A 20,879-nucleotide genomic window follows, 5' to 3' on the forward strand; every position below is an offset into this window, starting at 1 on the left:
CCCATCACCATTCTGCATCCGGGCCCAATGGCTCTGACGCTCTCAGCACCTCCCCAGTGGGATCAGACAGTATCTGTTCTTTTGTGACTGGCTTATTCCACTTGACATGATGTCCCCAAGGTTTCGTGTTGTAGAATGTGCCAGAATTTCTCCACCAGGTTTTGACAGCTGAGCAGGGAGAGAGCTGGGGGGGAAAAAACCCCACAAAACTGTGAGCTTGTGCCTTGGAAAGAGGGCTCCAGGGGCTGTAAGAGCATAGGGAGACTTGTCACACGGAGACTCCCTGATTCAGAGATCAGTGACCCAGGGACACAAGACAGTAGCTGCAGTAACTGAGAGCTCAAAGCCTGTTTAATGAGGCAGGATCGTCCTGGGTGCGTGGGTGGCTCAGTCCTTTAAGCCTCTGCCCTGGGCTCAGGTCATGATCTCAGGGTCCTGGGGTTGAACCCGCATCGGGTTCCCCCATCCGCAGGGAGTCTGCTTCTCCCACTCCCTCTGCCCCCCCCCACTCATGGACTCTCTCTCTCTCAAATAAATAAATAAAATATTAATAAAAATAAAAATAAAAGGAGGCAGGGCAGATGACAAGGGGTCCAATTATCCTGAAATCCAGCTGTCAGTGTATTTAAAGCCCCTGCTCCCCCCACCATGAATCTATGACACGGTAATAAGAGCTCTTGTATCAAGACACTAATTAGAAAGAGCTAGTGGTGGTCTCATCAGCGGCGAGTAAACAATCACTGGGAATCTCCAAAACAACCACGATGTGGTGAAAACTGCCACATTCCCCCCCATGGCAGTGACACAAGTCCTGCTGATATCATTGTGCTTTGTTTTGTTCATGGTTGATGGAAACCGTGAAATCTCAGTGAAAGATCCAGATGTCACTTTTCTCTCCTTGTCCAAATTCACAGACCCTCCCGAAACTCATCTGAGGGGTTGTCTCTGAGGAGGAAGGGAGGTGCCCCATGGGAAGATTCTAGAAGAGGACCTTGCTCTTGGCTGTTAACGTTAGTCACCACTATACTCAGGCCTGTTATTAAATATTTATAATATATATTCTGTTATGCATTATATGTGATCATGTATTGTAATTATATATTGTAATTATGTATAAAATGTATTATATTCATATACCTCTTTATGGAATACAGTTGACTCCTTTTTAAAAAAGATTTTATTTATTTATTTGACACAGAGAGAGAGAGCACAAGCAGGGGGAGTGGCAGGCAGAGGGAGAGGGAGAAGCAGGCTCCGGCTGAGCAGGCAGCCTGATGTGGGGGCTCGATCCCAGGACCCTGGGATGACAAACTGAGCCAGGAAGACAGATGCTTAACCAACTGAGCCACCCAGGCACCCCCCTCCCCATTATGTACCTTATTGAATTCAGCCAATTACTATTTAACTGAGTGCCTGCTGGATGCTGGACCCTGTTCTAGGCACTGGGGTGACAACAGTAAACAAAACAGACCCAAGCCACTGCCTGTGAGAAGCCGACATTCCTGTAGGGAAATATTCAAAATAAGTCACACTGAAAATAAATACATGAAAATAAAATCTCATAAAGAAGTAAAAATAAAAGTAAAAATAAGGAACATCTCTCTTCTGGCTGACGGTGCTAAGTGCTAGGAAGGAAAAAGAAGTAGGAACTGGGGTGGGGGGCATTGGGGCGGGTCAGGGTAGGACTCACAAAGGAGGCACCATCTGAACAAAGACCCAAAGGAAATGGTCCTGTGTAGCAAGATGGATGGGGAAACTGAGGCTCAGAGAGGCAAAATCTCTTCCCTGACGTTCTCTTGCAAGCATGTAGCAGGGCTGGGATTTGACTCAAGGCTTTGTACGCTCTGACTCCCATGCTGAGAGAGAAAACTCAGCTCCAGACCTGGATTATAAGACCTGATTTTTTTTAAGCATCTGCTAGGGGCCAGGTACAGCTCTAAGCCCTGAATGATCTCTCTGTGCTTTTTGATTTCACTTCTCTGGGACTCATTTATCTCATCTGTAAAATGGGGATAATGATTGCCACGTCTCATGGACATTCTAAGAACTCAATGAGCTAATGCTCTTAACTAATAAATCTGCATGTAAGGAGACATTCAGTGATCCGGAAAGATTAAATCAACAAATATTTACTGAGTCCTTTTGGTGTGTCTGGCACGGTGCTAGCCTGGGGACATGGCAGAAAACCACCCAGTTGGAAATCCCAGTCCTCGGAGGGCTTGTGCTCTTGCTAGGGAGGTAGTCACTTAGGCAGAGAAATATGGAATAATCCGAACTTTGGAGAAAAATAAAACAGTGAAAATGGATGGATGGATGGGGGGGCAGCCTTAAATAGGGAGATCAGGGAGGGATTCTGTGAAGAGGTGACATTTGAGCAGACACGAATGAGGGGAGGGAGTGAGCTGTTCGCATCCCTGGGGGAAGAGCCTTTTAGGTGGCAGAAAGAGCAGGTGCAAAGGCCCTGAAGTTGGAGGGCTGTTGGAGTGCTTGAGGAGCAGCAAAGGAGTCAGTGTGGTTGGAGCAGAGTGAGCCAGAGGGAAAAGGAGGGAGGTGAGGGCAGAGGGAACAGGCAGATGCGTGTAGGGCCTTGTGGGCCCCATTGAGGGCTTTGGCTTTTACTTTGAGTTCTCAAGAGAGAAGCCAGGATGGGTTGTGAGAAGAGGAATTTCATGAAGTCAGGTAAGTTTTAAAATTATTATTATTATTATTATTATTATTGCTGCTGCTGCTGCTGTGGTTGTTAGTCGTAGTATTAATATTAGCATTCCCAGGTTAAGAGGAGCGGCAGAGATCTGGATTTTGAACCAGGATTGAAAGCCTCGCACTCACCCATCTCGAGAAGCCGCCCTGCCACCGTCCACCAGGGGGCTCCAGAGGCCGGGTTCCCGTTTAGGGAGGGGGGGCGCCTGGTCCCGCCCCCCCCCCCGCCCCTCCCTTCCCTCCTCCCGGCTCTGGGCCCCACCCGGCTCAGACGGCTCGGGACAGGACCTGGAGCACAGGCCGCTCCGCGGGCTCCTCGGATCCCCGCGGGACCCCCGTCCAGCCCGCCGCCCGGTGCAGCCGCCTGCGCGCCCATCGGTGAGTGGTCCCCGACCGCCACTGTCGCCTGCCAAAGCCCGCCCGGTCCGCGGAGTCTAGAAGCCTGATTATTCCCCTGCCGCCCCCAAGACTCTCAATCCCCACCCCCCGCAGTGTGTAGCGGTTCCTCAGCACCCCGTTCCGTGAAACCTCCTTATCTCCCTCCAGCTCCTTCCAGCCTGTGACAGTGCCCCCCCTGACCTCCCTGTTCCTTCCCCTCGTGCTCAGTTGCTCCCACTCCCAAGTCGCCTTCCCATCCTCTCAGACAGAAGAGATCCCCTCCTTGGAGTCTCCCTCTACTGACCTCACCCATCTCTGTCCTATTTGGCCCCTCCTCCCACTCAAGAGCTCCTCTGCTACTTCACCAACGCAATGGCCTGTCCAGCTACCTCTAAAATGTCCCTCAGACCCCTCCCTGCCCAGGACACCACCCAGGCCTGCCCCTTTCTGCCAACATCCCAGGTCCCAGCTCCCGCCTCTCCTTTATCTCTCTGACACTCTTTCCCCTCTACTCCTTTTCCTCTCTATATATTTATTTTCCTTTAAGTATCATTGTGATTTTATGGGTTTTAACATTTTTGATATGCAGTTAATTTTGATGCTCAAATCGTCCCATCTTTGGCCAGTGGGAACTCCTTTAGGCTGGTCCAATTTCCCAGTAGCATGTCCCTTACATCTTTGCCCACCTTCCCACTACCTGATCAGGCTCATTTTGTTCTCCTGCTCCAGCCTTGGAATCAGTCATTTCTACAAGAAGCTCTGTTTTTGTTTGTTTGTTTAATGGAAAATGGTATTTGGAGACTCCAACCTGACCAAAGCCTGGTTCTGTGAAAAGATCAGTAAATTATAAGCATCCACTTAGACTGATGAAGGAAGAAAACAAAAGAAAAAAAGACACAAATGATTGATATCAAGAATGAAAGAGGGGACATTACTACAGATCCTACAGAGAATGAAAAGATAGTAAGGGGATACTGAAAACACAGTCTGGATGGGGGTGCTTGTTGCTGCTGAGTTGGTAATTCTCTCTTTCTAACACAGACCTGTGATAGGAGTACATGTTCCGAGGTCAGGTTGCCTGGTGTCCCAGACTGAGCGTTTTCTAACCAAGTGATCTTGAGCAAGTTATTGCTATCTTTGTGAGCTTCCTTTGTGCATCAGAAACATGGGGATAATAATAGCCCTACCTTACCACATTGTTAGGAAGATTAAATGAGTTAGAGCAGCATCTGGCCTGCAGTGATCAGAAATCTTCATATTCTTGGGATCACCTGAGGCCCCTCATGACCTGGGTGCACTCAGCCAACCCTTCAGCCTTATTTCTCACCCCTCCTGTGTCCCGCAACCTGCTCCATGACGTTCACAGCTCGAGGCCTTGGCACACACCATCCTCTCTGCCCGTCTTGCACAGGATCCTTGCTGTGCATGGAAGGGAGCTGTTCAAATGTCAGCTCGGCCAGAGTTTGCTGATCCATGGTCAGTTTACTGTGTCCGCATCTGGTGCTCATCATCCCTTGGTCTCCCATCATCAGTCTTGGTACTTCCATCATCCCACAACTCATCTCTTTCTCTTCCTCAAGCTGAAATCACCATCTTCCTCCGGGAACCCTCACCTCCTGCCCTCCCGTGCTCTCTGCTGCCCCCACCCCACCCCCAGCCAGTTCTCCCATCCTCCTCCACCCATCCCACCTTCCAGCTCCCTTCCTTCTCCTCCTCCTCCTCTGTGAGGCAGGCCCCCAACACACCCTGTGCCCCCCTTGCAGGCAGATCTCCCCCAACCTGTGCCCATCTCCATCAGCGAGCCCAGTGGGGAGCGTGGAGCCACCATGTTCAGCTGGATGAAGCGGGGCGGTGCCCGGGGCCAGCAGCCCGAGGCCATCCGCACAGTGACCTCGTCCCTCAAGGAGCTCTACCGCACCAAGCTGCTGCCCCTGGAGGAGCACTACCGATTCGGCGCCTTCCACTCGCCAGCCCTGGAAGATGCCGATTTCGACGGCAAGCCCATGGTCCTGGTGGCCGGCCAGTACAGCACGGGCAAGACCAGCTTCATCCAGTACCTGCTGGAGCAGGAGGTGCCAGGCTCCCGCGTGGGGCCCGAGCCCACCACCGACTGCTTCGTGGCAGTCATGCACGGGGACACCGAGGGCACCGTGCCGGGGAACGCCCTTGTGGTTGACCCGGACAAGCCCTTCCGCAAGCTCAACCCTTTCGGGAACACCTTCCTCAACAGGTGTGCAGCTTGAGAAGCAGGGGTGCATCTCCCTGCCTCTGCCCCCCAATCCCTGCCTTTGTTTCTTTCTTTCGCGCTCCAATTCCCTCCTCTCCTCCCCCTTCCTGCCTCCTCCATTGAAGCCGGTGGCCAGCCTGCCCCAGTCCACCTGCCCTCTACCTGGGCGGCCTTGGGCAGGTGACTTCATGTCTCTTTGCCTCTCTTATCTTCAACTGGAAAATGGGGGTAACCATAGTCCCACTTCCATATGAGGTGCTTATTAGCACAGCACAAGGCATAGAATAAGTGCTCGGTAAACATCAGCTCTGGATTAATTAATTAACTTGTTTATTTATTTATTTTGGTTGTGGTTCTTATTCTCTGTCCCGATCTTTTGAGATTCTTCCCTTCTCTGTACCTGAGTCCCCCAATGTGCTGTCCTGGTTTTCCCTTCTTATGGGTCCTCTCCTGCCTCTCCCTGCGCTGACCCACGGCTCTCCCTCTGCCTCAGGTTCATGTGCGCCCAGCTCCCCAATCAGGTCCTGGAGAGCATCAGTATCATCGACACCCCGGGCATCCTGTCAGGCGCCAAACAGAGAGTGAGCCGGGGTGAGTGGGCCCAGACTCCTGGGTCTGAGGGAGGCGGCAGCTGGCTCTCTGCTCGGACATGGGCCTGCGTCAGCTGGCGCAGAGCTGGCTGGGTGGCAAAAGGGAGCCCGTGGAAGGCTGTGCTGCTCCATGTCCGTGCATGCCAAGGGGACAGGGGAGGCATGGGCGTGCACACGTGGGAGCAGGCCTCAGCTCCATGTCCGGGCTGGTCTGGAGGATGAGGCAGGGAGAGATCAAGAGAGATGGAGGGAGACACGCGAAGTCAGAGAGAGATCCCAAGTGTGGGCAGCCTTAGAGAGAGACCCAGGAGACTCAGGGAGGAGGCAGAGGCCGAGCACGGAGGCCCTGGGCTCTGGGCATGTTCAAGGCTTCACCTCTGGGCCGCAGATGGGGCTGAGCAGGGCTTGGGAGGGGGAATCTGGGCACAGGCCAAGACGGGGCCTGGAATTTATAAACAGCTGTGCAGGGGGAGTGGCTGAGGGTGAATTCCAACGGGGCCTCCAGGGGAGCCGGCCCCCACCCCTGCCTAGCCCGCTCAGCATCTGCACCCTGCGCCCCCCCAGCCACCCCGCAGTGTCTGCCTGGCCAGCCTGGGACTGGGTAAAAGGAGTCTGCCTTGTGGGGCAGAGGGGACAGGAGGTTGGGCCACCAGGCAGGGCGGGAGCGCGGGAGAGACGGCGTCCCTGGCTGCTGCCCAGCGGGCGCGGGTCCCCCTGGGAGACAAGCAGGGGGCAGCTGCAGAAGCAATGGGAGGGCGAGCGGCCAGTATGAGGGGGAAGACAGGAGGGAGGGGCTGGGAGTTCCTGGGGCGCCGCCCCCGGAGCTGGGCCTGTGGGAGCAGGAGGGGAGAGCAGTGAGGGGAGCCGGTTAGGGGCCGAGGTTGTGGGAAGAGGAGAAAGAAGGGAACGGGGTTTCTTTCCCTGGCAGGTTGGGTAGAGGAAGAGGAGGAGAGTCTGTCGGTCTGTCTGTGTGCAAGTGTGTGGGAGGTTGGAGAGAGCACAAGGGTATGTATGGGAGTCCGCATCTTGGAGCCTGTGGCTATGATTGTGTCAGGATGTGTGCGCACATGTGTGTACATTGGTGGGAGGCGTGGCTGGCTGCCTCTCCCTGTGTGATTGTAGCAAAGGTGGGGTGGTCTCTGGCGGGGTTCAAATCTGGTCCCTGCTATTTTTAAACCACGGGCGCTGGGCAAGCCACTCATCTCCCTGTTTTAGTCTCCTCATTTGTAAAAGGAGGGTAAAAACAGCCTCAGCCTTGTAGGTGGCACGGGGGGTTCACGTTCAGTGTCAAACCTGTGAAGCACTTCGGTGTGCGACACACAGTAGGCGCTCTGGGTATGCGGTCAACTGTGTTCCTGGTGAGTGTCGTAGCTGTGCACCCCGGGGACTCTGCCACGTCTCCTGCTCCTGCGCTGACTCAACCTCCCTCCCTTCCTCCCGCCTTGCATGAGACACACTTTCCAAATCCTGGCTTGTGTGTGTGTGTGTGTGTGTGTGTACGCTGGGGAGGGAAGGAGGTCCTAGTTCCCTGGCACTTTCTCCCCACAAGCAGATTCCCCCTCCCCCACCCCATCAAGTCCCCAGGGGCTACAAGGACCCTGCTCCCGCTGGACAGGGTGCCCCCAGCACCCACTCCTCACTAGAGCATAGGGACCCATGCAGACTCCTGCTCCACACCTCCCACCCATGTGTCTTGAGTCAGTCCCTCAACCTGTCCATGCCTCAGTTTCCTCATCTGGAAAATGGGGATCACAAAAGCACCTGTCTCCCGATGGTGTTTTGAAGATCCAACTCCATGATTCAGGGAGAGAAAGCAGCATGGCAGGGGAGTCAGCAGCAGCTTCCTGTTCTGCCAGGTAGCACCTTGTCCCCCAGGTCACCACGGTGTCCCCGGTTCTGAGAAGCCCTTCTTGACTCCCCAAGGCTGGATCAAGTGCCCCCACTGGGCTCCTAAGTCTCTCTAGGCTCCCCCTCCCTGGCCTGACCACTCTTGGGAACGGGTCTGTGTCCTCAGTGCCTGAGCTGAATGAGAGAACAGGACCAGGATGGCTCTGGGGACAGTTCCTGAAGGGAGACCTCCACTGCACCCCGCATGTGTCACAACTAAAACTTGTTGAGCATTTACCGAGTTCCCAGACTGTGTTTCCTTGTTGTTGTTTTTTTTTAAGATTTTATTCATTTATTTGACAGAGATCACAAGGTAGCAGAGAGACAGGCAGAGAGAGAGAGGAGGAAGCAGGCTCCCTGCTGAGCAGTGAGCCCAGATGCGGGGCTCGATCCCAGGTGGGATCATGACCCGAGCCGAAGGCAGAGGCTTTAACCCACTGAGCCACCCAGGCGCCCCTGTGTTTCCTTGTTTTAACGGTTTATTTTTTTATAGATTTTATTTATTTATTTATTTATTTATTTATTTATTTATCTTTAGAGAGAGCGAGAGGGAGAGAGAAGGGGAAAGGAAAGAATCTCAAGCAGATCCACACTGAGCTCGGGGCCCAATGGGGGGCTCGATCCCGCAACTCTAAGAGCACGACCCGAGAAGCCAAGAGTGGCGTGCTTAACCCACTGAGCCACCCAGGCTGCCCCTATTTTAACAGTTTAATTCAGGTATAAACTGACATGCCTAAAGCTCGCCCATGTAATTTATTCTTACTTATTTTATTTTTTAAAAGATTTTATTTATTTATTTGACAGAGAGAGAGACACAGCGAGAGAGGGAACAGAAGCAGGGGGAGTGGGAGAGGGAAAAGCAGGCTCCATCCCAGAATCCTGGCATCATGACCTAAGCCAAAGGCAGAGGCTTAATGACTTAGCCACCCCGGTACCCCGAGCTCATGCATTTTAAAACAGGCACTGTTTTAGGCTCTTTACAGATAAGCTTTTTTGGTATATTATATATTAGCTCATTTATATTCATTTAATCTCCACAACAGCCCTCCAAGTCGCATTCTGTTAGGACCTCCATTTTACAGAAGAGGAAACAAGTTCAGAGAGGTTTCCTACTTGCTTAAGTTCACACAGCTGGGGGGAGTGGGGGGTTGGGCAGAGGTGAAATTCAAACCCAGGACTTCCTGACCGCTAAGTCAGGCCTGCCCCCCCCCCCTCCACCCACCGTGGCTCCTCTCTGCTCTCCTAAGCCTCGCTTGCTGAATATGTGAGTGAGCAGCAAAAGCGAAGGGTGTGAATGAATGAATGAACCAAGGAATGAATGAATGAATGAATGAATGAATGAAGCCTCTTGAGACAGGTACTCCATGAAGGCCAGGACTTGTCTCTGTGTCCTCTGTGGTATCTCTGGGTGCCCAGGATAGGGCCTGGCACACAAAAGACTCTCTGTAAATATTGTTAAATAAATTCAAAATATTTACCATCTCCTCTGGTGAGAGCCGAACCAGAGCCAATGTGAACTCTTCAGTTGCTGGATTGTGGGGAGATCCAGAAGCCTTAGGGAGGGGCTGGGGTGATGGAGGCACTTGGAAGACCCCCGGGGTAGGGGGAGGTTCATAGGGGCACGGGGAGTCTGTTAAGAAACACTTCAGTATTTTAACAACCCGTACATCTAGACGGGGGCATGCCACTAATAACTGCCTGAGGAATGAATGAAAAGGGGCAGGTGATGGCCCTCTGTAGCCAGGGGCCAGAGGGATGGGGTAATTCTGAGGACCTGGGGCCAGAGGGATGGTTTAATTCTGGGTGTGGGGGCGGGTGCAGAGCCGCAGGATACTCTTGGGGCCTTGGCTGTTTCGCCCAGAGAAGGTTTTCAAAAGTTAACAACCTGAACATCCGTACAGTCCACTGTCCATCCAAAGGAATGAATGCTTGCGAAAGGCTCGAGGGTGCGGGGCTGACCTCAGCCCTTCCCACCGCTTCCTCTGTGTACCTCCAGGCTACGACTTCCCGGCCGTGCTGCGCTGGTTTGCGGAGCGTGTGGACCTCATCATCCTGCTCTTTGATGCGCACAAGCTGGAGATCTCTGACGAGTTCTCCGAGGCCATCGGTGCCCTGCGGGGCCATGAGGACAAGATCCGCGTTGTGCTCAACAAGGCAGACATGGTGGAGACCCAGCAGCTGATGCGCGTCTACGGGGCACTCATGTGGGCGCTGGGCAAGGTGGTGGGCACGCCCGAGGTGCTGCGCGTCTACATCGGCTCCTTCTGGTCCCAGCCCCTCCTGGTGCCGGACAACCGGCGCCTCTTTGAGCTGGAGGAGCAGGACCTCTTCCGCGACATCCAGGGCTTACCACGTCACGCTGCCCTGCGCAAGCTCAACGACCTGGTGAAGAGGGCCCGGCTGGTGCGGGTGAGCAGCACACGGGGTGTGGTGTGTGTGTGTCTGTGGAATGTGCAGGCAAGGCTGGAGCATGGGGGCAGGAACTGCCCTTGCCCTGCCTCCCATTGCTTCTACCTCAGGGCCTTTGCACGTACTTTTCCTGCTTCCTGGAAACCACCTCTTCCTTGCCTCCCTCCCACTTGGCTCACTCCCCACCTCCTTCAAGTCTTTGCTCAACAAGCTCCAGAACATTTCCCTGTCTGCCCTCCCTTCTGATGACTGTAAGTCCCTCCCGGCTCCCATCATGTGAGTCTTGCTTTATCCATTTTATCTTTCTTTACCCCCCCCCCCCCCCGCAAAGATTTATTTATTTATTTATTTATTTATTTATTTATTTGACAGACAGAGATCACAAGTAGGCAGAGAGGCAGGCAGAGAGAGAGGGGGAAGCAGGCTCCCTGCTGAGCAGAGAGTTGGATGCGAGGCTCCATCCCAGGACCCCGGGATCATGACCTGAGCCGAAGGCAGAGGCTTTAACCCACTGAGCCACCCAGGCGCCTCTGAGTCTTGCTTTATCCTTGTTGTAGTTTCCTTCATAGCATTCATTGCTGCCTGGCCGGACATTGCCCATTCACTGGGCTTCTGGGTTTACTGCCTGTCTCCACTCGCATGAAAGCGCCACTGAGCCAGACGTCGGGATTTGTTCGCTGCTGTATCCCCAGCACCTGGCACAGAGTTTGTGCTCAGTGAATATGTATTGAATGAATGGCGTTGAACCAACACTCTTCATTTGACAAAACCTCCCCTATGCCCAGCCTGTGTTAGGTGGTATTGAGGACACAGCAGTGACCAAGGAAATTCAGGGGAGGAGACAGATTCATCCCCAGACAGTGATGACCCATCATGGGCGGGGCTGGTACATGGGGAATTGGGGTGGGGGACTTCTTGGAGGAGATGGCATCTGAGCTGCAAAGTGGAGGAAAGGGAGGATGAGGAGGGGAAGGAATTCTAGACCGTGGGACCAACAAGTGCGTGGACCAGAGATGAGAAGGTGGCCAGTTCAAGGAAGAGGGAAATTGTCAGTGTTGAACCCTGTGTAGACAGTGCAAGTAACTGAATCTGAGCCCAGTGAGGTGGGAGTCAGGGCTGTGGCCTGGAACCTGCGTTTTGTCCTGAGGGTACTGGGGAGCCATGGAAGGGTTCGGATTACAGGAGAGATAGGGTCTCACTCAGGTTGCCTTCTGGTAGAGGAATTTAAGGGCTGTTAGACTGAGGCTAGAGACCAAGGAGGAGCCTGGGGACCGAGGAACAGAGAGGAGCCTGGATCCAGAGCAGGGCTTTGGGAGGGGGAGGAGAGCACTGGTTTGAGAGCGATTTTGGAGGCCAAATGGAACATTCACAGGGGAGGCTGCCAGGGTGGAGGTGGGGCAGGAAACCGGGCAGGCAGGGAGGCCTAGAAGGCTATGGGGGGTGGAGGAGCCCGAGGTGTTGGTTTAAGGAGCAGCAAAGAAGGGGTGAGTCAGGGCCCCTACCCCCACCCCAGGAATCCTCCCTGGGAGGGAGCGGCCCAGCAGGGACAGCTCTGAGCCTCGGAATCCACCTTTCCCTCCTCCCCCACCCAGGCTCTGGACTGTCTCTGTGTCTCTGTCTCTCCGTGTGTGTTTCTCCTCATTTCTACCTCTTTCCCAGCGGCCATCTCTTCCCTCCTATTCGTTCTCTCTTTCGGGCTCTTCCTCTCCCCTTCCCTCAGTCTCTGTCCCTCTCTCCTCGCTCTCTCCTTCTGTCTCTTCCCCTCTTATTTCTCCCTCTCTGTCTTCCTCCGTGTCTCTCTGAGGCCCTACTCTGGTTCGCCCTGGTCCCCCACGGACCCCTGGCCCCTGGCCCCCGGCCCCTCGAGGACGAAGACAGCGGCGGGAGCTGGGGCCCAGGGCCGTGGGACAGAGGGGCGGGGCCGGGCCGGACACCTGGTGCCCCCGCCGGGCAGGAGGCGGCTCCGGAAACCCGGACAAACCCCGGAGTCCGGGACCCGCGCCCCGGCCCAGCCCGCCCTCCCACCTTATCTCTTCCTGGCACCTTCCCCCGCTTCCTCTCTGGAAAAGCCATCAGCGCCCTCCCGCCTTCCCTCTTCTGGGTCCCCGAGGAGCCGCCTTAGGCCCCGCCCCTCACATCAATTGGCCCGCGCTCACAGGCCCCGCCCACCAGCCTGACCACGCCCCTGCCCCCTGGCCCCGGACCCCTAGAGACCATTCCTTCCCCTCCCTACCTCGGACCCGTCTGTGGCTCTCCAGTGCCCCTCACACAGGGTCCAACTATGACCAAGCCTCCCTATGCCCCTCCGCTGCACCGTGTCACCCACCCATTCCCCACGTGTGATTCCGCCACACTTGGTCTGGCCATCGAGCAACAGTTCACACCATTTACCTTCCCAAACACTCAGGACTCTGAGTAGCTACCCCTCGGTGCCTCGGTTTCCCCGTCTGTACGTATAGGGAGTGGATGAGTCACCCGGCGCTGCCCTTTGGTTGAAGTGATAGCTGCGAGAAGGGGCGATTTCACTGTTTTTGCGATACTGGAGGCCAAGATCTTGCGGGTCTGATTCCAAAGAGGCCAAGATGCCCTGAACCTTCTTACCAAGATTCTCTGAGGCAGCCCCGTGATATTCATTCAACAAACAGTTACCGAGCACTACAACGTGCTTCTGCACTCTGTTGAGCCCTGAAGTTACAGCAGGGAACAAATGAGTTAATGCTGTTTTTTTTTTTTTCCCTTGTAGAATTACTTTTTACTGGGGAAGTGGGCATTAAACAAATGAATCTATAATATCATACAGTATTGTATGTGATAAGGATCAGGAAGGAAAATGAAGCAGAGGAAAGGAGACTGGCAAGGGACTGTTTTAAGGAGGTCAGGGAGAGTCTCCCAGTAGAAACCTGAAGGAGGGAGAGTGATGGTCTGGGGGAGGCCCTACCAGGCAGAGGGAACAGTAAGTGCAAAGGCCCTGAGGCAGAACAGCCTGGAAGGAGGAGCCCAGGGTGGCTGGAGGAGGCAGAGTGGTGGAGTTGGGAGGACATGAGGTTTTAGAACCAGCCAGGGACCGCCAAAATGTTTAGCATTCTAAACCTATGATTCATTAAGAGAACTTTCAAACGAATGTTTTCCATTGAACCTTTAAGACCATCTCATGGTAAAGCAGTTAAGCTGGGTTAAACATGCTCCCTCCCAGTCCTGATTGCCCCCACCACCTCGCAGTGCCTCTTCCCTGGAGGCAGCCCCCATGAGGAGTTTCTTGTGTCTTTTTACAGATATAGTCTATTTTTATTTAAGCATATGCAGTTAATTACTGAGCTTCCTGCTCAAAAATGTGAATGTTCACAATTCTTCCCTTCTTGTTTATTTTTTGATAACTTTGGAGATTGGGGCTCAAAGGTTCCCAAGTTCATTGCTACCCTCCACAAGTATTTCTTGAGTGCTTTCTGTGCATATTTTGCCGGTACTGGGGACAGAGGGAACAGATAAGGTCCCAGCCCTCCTGGAGCTCCCATTCTGATGAAAGGAGACAGAATAAGTAAGCCATGAGATAAGCAAAATAAGGATGGGTCGCAATAAACATCATGGGGGCCAGGGAAGTGACAGTAGAAAATAATTGGATGGCGGTGGTTGGGGCACCTGCTTCTCATAGGATGGCCTCTGTGAGGAAATACTGAGGGAACCAGCTTGGGGAAATCAGAGCAGAGTAGTAGGCAGACAGTGGCATGTGCAAAGGCCCTGTGGCAAGAAAAAGATTAGCATGCTGGTACAAAGATGGCAGGTGAGGAAGCTGACATGGGGCTGCAAGGAAGGGTGAAGGATATGGGATAAAACACTAGGAGCCAAATCCTGGAGGGCAGCAGTTCTCAAAACTTTCAGTCACAGGAGCAAATGACACTCTTGAAAATGATTGAGCGCCCCAAAGACTGTATGGGTACATGGGTTGAATCTGTCTACATTGGCCATACCAGAAGTTAAAACTGAAGAAAATGTTTAATATTCATCTAGTATTATTGCTCAACCAACAATAACCATGTAACTATTAGTAAGCAGCAGTTAGTGGATTATAAATGTTATGCATGACTTATGATAGTTCAACTTATATTAATAAGGATAGTAGATTTTAGAAGATCAGGTTTTTTTTTTAAGATTTTATGTATTTATTTGACAGAGAGAGATCACAAGTAGGCAGAGAGGCAGGCAGAGAGAGGAGGAAGTAGGCTCCCTGCTGAGCAGAGAGCCTGATGCGGGGCTCCATCCCAGGACACTGGGATCATGACCTGAGCCGAAAGCAGAGGCTTTAACCCACTGAGCCACCCAGGCGCCCCAGAAGATCAGTTTTTAAATAACCATAAGCCTAGGACATGGGCTAAGTCCCATATATTTTATGAAAATTATCTCCAAATAAACAAACAAACAAACAAAAAATTACAGAGGACGGTGGCCCGGTTTTACATTTTTGCAAGTCCCTTAAATGTCTGGCTCCTGAGAAGACCTCTGCATTTTCACATCTGTTCCTGCACTCAGTCAGTTACAGTATCACGAATCCTGTTGCCTTTAAAAACGCCACTGCCCCCCCACCCAGGGAGGAGGAATGGGAGCACAAAAGACACATAGCACCTTGGTATTGTAATAAAAATAGTTTTGACTGTGTGAACCCCTGAAAGAGGTTGGGGAGGGGAGGGAATCCCTGGGGTTCCCCGGGCCACACTTTGAGAATTGCTGCCGTAGGGACTTGTCAGCTATGGTCGGAATTTTGTACTTGGATAAAAAGCAGATGGAGACTTTGGAGCAGTGTCTCATGATCTGGTGTTGTTTCCTAAAAATCAGAAAGACCTCTGCAGCCGCTGCTGCCTGGAGAAGGCATGGTAGGGACAAGAGAAGCCAGAAAACCAGTGGGAGGCCTGCTGTGTCTCCCCAGGCTGGCAGTGCTGCCAGGGCCCATGGGGTTGCTGGCCCCTGAGGTGGGAAGCAGTGAAAACAGATGGGGTCCGGGCCCAGATTCTGCTGGGCGTCAAAAGACGGAGCTGTCCAGGAATGTGGACAAGGCAATCTAGGCAGAGGCTCCAGCTGGTATGTAGATGTGGGGTGGGGAGTGGATTGCCTAGGAGAGGAGGGGCCCTTCTGCTCTTGCAGCAGCTTCTCACCTGGAAGGGTCAGAATGCACATTTTCAGGCCCCCTCCGGGCCACGCGGATCAGGAGCTCTGGGTTCAGGGCCCCGGGTGACGACACTGTCCTCCCGCAGGTCCACGCATACATCATCAGCTACCTGAAGAAGGAGATGCCCTCCGTGTTTGGGAAGGAGAACAAGAAGAAGCAGCTTATCCTCAAGCTGCCCGTCATCTTTGCCAAGATCCAGCTGGAGCATCACATATCCCCTGGCGACTTTCCGGACTGTCAGAAGATGCAGGTGGGAGGTTGTCCCCAGGAGCGGGGTTTGGAGGGTCATGGGGGGCGTCGGGGGAGGCGGAAGGGGTCAGCTTCTGTGGGCTTCAGGGTGGGGCCTTGAGAACAGAAGGGATGCAGGGCAGGTTCTGGAAAGCACCTCCTGCAAATGGTTCCCTGAGGGCACGGTTTTGTGAGTTAGGACAAGGAAATGAAGACAAAACCCCAGGGAACCTCGGCTTCAATAGGATGGAAGTTTGTTTCTCTCCATGAAGTCCTAGAAGGTGGTCTGGTTTGGTGCTTTCCAGAGCCAGGAACAGCGTCCCCTTTTATCTCCGTTCTCCTCCCATCCCTAGCCTCCAGTTCCAAGATCCCTACATGGTACAGAATGGCTCCAAAACTCTAGCCATTCTGTATGCCTTCCAGCCAGCAAGGAGGGATGAGGGAGAAGGGGCGGAAAGCTCCTGGTCCAGTCTCTCTAAGGACACTTTCTAGGATGGTGCTGTCCAATAGTACTTTCTGCCATGATGGAAATGTTCTGTACTCTGACTTCCAGTTTGGTAGCCGCTAGCCCCATTAGGTTTTATTTAGTTTTAGCTCAAATTTAAATAACCACATGTAGCTCCTCTACTGGAAAGGACAATTCTAGAGACCTGTGTGTGGCACCAAGCTGGGGGTCTAGATCAAGTTTCTCAGCCTCAGCACTACTGATATTTGGGGTCAGAGCGTTTGTGGTCTGGGGTGTCCTGGGCATTGCGGGATGTTCATATCCTCCTGGCTTCTACGTGCTAGTAGCGTGCCCCAGATGTGACAATCAAAAATGTCTCTAGATCTTGCCAAGCATCCACTGGGGAAGGGCAACATCTCCTGTGGCTGGGAAGCACGGGGCTAGATAAACAGCAGCTAATACGATTACACTGACAGTTCTGGAACGCTTTATCCAGATGAATTCATTTAGCCTTTCCTACCCCCCAAGGGAGGGGAGCGCTAATGTTATTGAGCCGTTTCACACATGTGGAAACCGAGGCCCAAAGAGGTGAAGTCACTTGCCTGAGGACACACAGCTCCTAGGTGGCAGAACTGGGTTGGGACCTGGGCAGGCAGGCCCTGGAGTCCAGACCCCCGCCAACCTCTACCCCTTTGTGTCCAGATCAGCGGGCTTCTCTGCCTTGGTGCTGGAAATCAGTGTGGTCCATGAAACGGATCGGTCTGTGCTGTGAGTCTCCTGGTGCAGGCGACTCAGAGGGGACACGGGACAGAAGCAGCACGGCTACAGATCCAGCCGCATGGCTGCTCTAGAAGAAGTCATCTTCTGTGGGCAGGGTGTCCCCCAAGTTCCTGACAATCTGGCCATCCCAGGCTAAACCTCCAAACTTGGCAGCAAGCCACGCTCCCCTGTTTCTGTGAAGTGGGGTGATGGAACTAACGGCAGGAATGGAATTTTCTCGATTTGCACCAGGGTGGGGGTGCCGGCCAGCTGCAGCCTGGGGTGCCACAGAGGCTGGCTAGAGCCAGGGCTGTGCTCAGGAAAGGCTGGGACCGATCTCGGAATATTGAAATCCTTCTCTACCAGCTGGCAAGTCATCAGAGGGCCCCCCGTCCAGTAATTGTGGGGGCGTGCCTGGCACAGGGGGAGGGCTCCCAGGACCCCGCTGCCCCAGTCTCTTCTGAGCGGTGGGTGTCCGACTGGGACAGGTGGGTTGTACGGGTTCGCACCTCTCTGTCAACACCTGCCACCCAAGGATTCCGCTGCCCCCTGACTTCTCAGGGCTCCTCTCTCCTCCCCCCTCCCCCGCAATAGGAGATGCTGATGGCTCACGACTTCACCAAGTTCCACTCGCTGAAGCCAAAGCTGCTGGAAGCCCTGGACGAGATGCTGACCCACGACATCGCCAAGCTCATGCCGCTGCTGCGGCAGGAAGAGCTGGAGAGCACCGAGGTGGGGGTGCAGGGCGGCGCCTTCGAGGGCACCCACATGGGCCCATTCGTGGAGCGGGGGCCCGATGAGGCCCTGGAGGACGGCGAGGAGGGCTCGGACGACGAGGCCGAGTGGGTAGTGACCAAGGACAAGTCCAAGTACGATGAGATCTTCTACAACCTGGCGCCGGCCGATGGCAAGCTGAGCGGCACCAAGGCCAAGACCTGGATGGTGGGCACCAAGCTCCCCAACTCGGTGCTGGGCCGCATCTGGAAGCTGAGCGACGTCGACCGGGATGGCATGCTGGATGACGAGGAGTTCGCCCTGGCCAGCCACCTCATCGAGGCCAAGCTTGAGGGCCACGGGCTGCCCGCCAACCTGCCCCGCCGCCTCGTGCCGCCCTCTAAGCGGCGCCACAAGGGCTCTGCGGAATGAGCCAGCAGCCCTCCCTCCCTCCCTCCTGCCCTGCTGTGGCCCCGAGCGCCAGCCGGCTGCACGCACACCCCCACCCCAGCCTGCACGCTTGCCACCTGCCCACCTCCTCAGTTGTACGGCTGGGCCTCTCTCCACTCCCCTCCGCCAGACCATGGGGACCAGGGGAGGGGCAAGGCTTCTCTGCCTGGCCCATGCCCCTTACCCTCACATACATTTAGGCACATCATGGGGACATTAACACACGCGCACGCGCGTGCACACACACACACAGAGGCGTCGATTCAATCATTGTTCATTCAAGTATTTATTGAGCACGTACTACGTTTGGATGGGCAGGGATTGTTCTGGGGCCCGGGCCTTACAGCAGACAGCAACCCAGACACATGCATCTGCCCTCAGGGGGCTGACATCCTCAGGAGAGAGCACCCACACCGTCACACAAATGCACACAGACACACACCCGGCCCTAACCAGTCTGAGCCCCAATTCTGGACAGAACCCCTTGCCTCTCCCCATAGTTCAGTGGCCATCCGGTTGCAATAACCAACACAAAGAACCCCTTCCTCACTTCTTGCCCATCCAGCCCACAACTCTACCCTGTTCTCAGGCCTTGGGACCTGGGAGCTCAGAGGGGAGACACTACTTTCTCAAAGGGACCCCTCTTCAGCTCCTCTGCCCACTTCCGGGCACACCCCTTTCTTTAATAAGGATTCTCAGCAAACAGAAAAGCCCCTCGGAGCTTTGCTTCGCCCAGACTGTGTGCCCACTTTGAGGTATTTTTGGCCTCCGCCCACCGCCCTGGTTTGAAAACCCAGCCTGGAGGTCCCCTCCCCCAGGCTCCCCACCGTTGGTGGCCTGAATTGTAGACTGAGGCACAGTTCCTCTGCCAACAGCCCCTATTTAAGTAGAGCCCCTACCAGAGATAAAGGCGCCTGGGCTTTATTTTAGTCCCCTTTCTGGGGATGTGTTGGGGGGAGGGGCTCTTGGTGCTATAGCCCTCCCCTCTCCTCCCTAAAGGGACCCCTCCCGTCCTGCCGTCCTGCCCTCCACCCTTCGGTGCCTTCACCATATACTAGTGCTTGGGGACCCCATGGGAAAGATGGGGAAGGGTGACATAGGTGGGGATGATGCCCCCCCCAACGATGCTCTCGGGGATTCCCACACCCATCAGCACGCACCACCCCCCACCCCCGCCCTGCTCCGACCCCATGCCTAGGAGGGGCCTGTGAACCGAACAGCAAACAGCGTTCCCACAGAGCAAATAAAGCCAAGGCTTCTTTCCACGTGGAAGTCACGCTGTCTCGGGTTGGTGGGGGGGGGTGGGGATCGCTCTCTCCCTGACTCCCCGGGAAGGAGAGCCCTGGGCAGGGCTTGAGTTTGGTTGGGGGGGGGGTCTCCCCTCCAAGGTCCCAGAAGCGGGGCGGGGGGGTTGGAGGCCATGACTCAATGCTGCAGAGTCTGATGACTCAGGCCTGGGCTGGGGGCCAGACCGACATATTTTCCGAAGAAAAGTTACTCTGGGGCCCTCCCTCCGGGACAGCCCTCTCTCCCGCCTCCCGCCGCGGGGGCCTGGGAACCAAGCCCTGGGGCGTGGGGTTGTGATCGCGCGGGCTCGGGCACATCGTGCCTCCGCCAACACCCCCCGCCCCCGCCCGGCCCGCCAGCGGGCGCCACCTGGGACGCCACCCCTGACACGTAACACCGAAGACAAGGGGCTCCGGGAGGAGAGGTGACGCTGTCCACAGGGACGACCATGTGTGCGCACGCGCTCTCTCCCAGGGGCTTCGGCCTGCGGACCCGGCGGGCTGAGCCCCGGACCCACGCCCCGACCACACCCACCGCGTCCGGGGCACGCTGACCTCGCGCTCCTGCCGCCCACGCGAGCTCTCCAGCTTTCGCGGCTCCCAGCGCCCCCTGGCGGGCACTCCGAAGCTGCACGGACTTCGCGCTGAATCCCGGGTTTTAGTCCCGGCTGGGGGGCTCCAGGGCGGGTCGCAAAGATTCCGCTGTGCGATCCCCGGCGTGGCCCCCTCCCTCTCTGGGCTTCCTGGATCCCTATGAATGGTTGCCAGCGCCCAAGGGCCTCCAAGCTTCCTTCCTTATTTGTAAACAGCAAGGATTAGTTGATTCTAAGATGAAACTTCAGGGGGCGAGCCAGTAACAATAGCTAACATTTGGATATCACGCACATTTTTTTTTCTTTTTAAGACAATTATTTATTTGAGAGAGAAAAAGAGAGAGAAAACACAGAGCGAGAGGGAGAGGGAGAGCCCAACTTGGGGCTTGAACTCAGGACCCCGAAATCATGACCGCAGTGAAGGCAGACACTTAACCGACTGAGCTACTCAGGCACCCCACCCACCCAAGTACAATCTTACACTGTTGTGGGTTTATTATTTCGTTTCCTCTCCTGAAAGACTTACAAGGCTGATGTACCGTTATTGTCCCTATTTCACAGACGGGGAAAGTGAGGCACAGCTATGCACCTTGTCCAGGATTTATGATTCCCAGCCTGCACTGGCAACCCTGTATGTTTCTAACACTCTTTGCATATGAGATTCTGTGCTCCCAACTCGGCACTCGGAGAGCTCCTAGATTTCCAAGATTCTAGGATCAGAACACTAAAAACACAAGCGTTCTGAGACTGGAGCGTGTCTTTCGCCGAATCCGCCACGGACGATTCTGATTTTCCTTTTTAAGACAACTGGATTAAAAATAATAAATAGTAAGTTAAAAACTAAAAATATACGCAGATTTTAAAAATTTTCCTAGGCGGTCGCAGAGGTGTTTGCTCAGGGCCGGAGCCGCCAACCCACTACCCGAGGCCCACGGGAATTTGCATAAGAGGGAGGAGACATTTACCCTTTATCCCCGCCCCTTGGCTGCTCCAGTCGCTTTACCCAGATTGCGGTTACCGGAAGTAGGTCACGGGAGGGGGCGGGAGATCTGCGC

General features: G+C 54.6%; 1 protein-coding gene across 1 annotated transcript; it reads left to right on the top strand.

Moving 5' to 3' along the window:
- Positions 1-2,950: 2,950 nt before the first annotated feature.
- On the top strand, positions 2,951-19,210 carry EHD2 (EH domain containing 2). Its single transcript, XM_032324925.1, has 6 exons — positions 2,951-3,078; positions 4,842-5,308; positions 5,799-5,896; positions 9,779-10,191; positions 15,435-15,599; positions 17,376-19,210. Exons 2-6 carry the CDS (start codon positions 4,905-4,907, stop codon positions 17,925-17,927), a joined length of 1,632 nt encoding a protein of 543 aa, XP_032180816.1. The 5' UTR covers positions 2,951-3,078; positions 4,842-4,904; the 3' UTR covers positions 17,928-19,210.
- The last annotated feature ends 1,669 nt before the right edge of the window (positions 19,211-20,879 follow it).

This window comes from Mustela erminea, chromosome 19 (assembly GCF_009829155.1).
Source record: "Mustela erminea isolate mMusErm1 chromosome 19, mMusErm1.Pri, whole genome shotgun sequence".
Taxonomy (NCBI): Eukaryota; Metazoa; Chordata; class Mammalia; order Carnivora; family Mustelidae; genus Mustela; species Mustela erminea.

Bases quoted from the DNA above. Each gene is read 5' to 3' on its own strand.
- EHD2 (XM_032324925.1), top strand. From the start codon at position 4,905: ATGTTCAGCTGGATGAAGCGGGGCGGTGCCCGGGGCCAGCAGCCCGAG. The intron at 5,309-5,798 runs GTGTGCAGCTTG...CCTCTGCCTCAG, and splicing joins GGGAACACCTTCCTCAACAG to GTTCATGTGCGCCCAGCTCC. The intron at 15,600-17,375 runs GTGGGAGGTTGT...CCCCCGCAATAG, and splicing joins CGGACTGTCAGAAGATGCAG to GAGATGCTGATGGCTCACGA.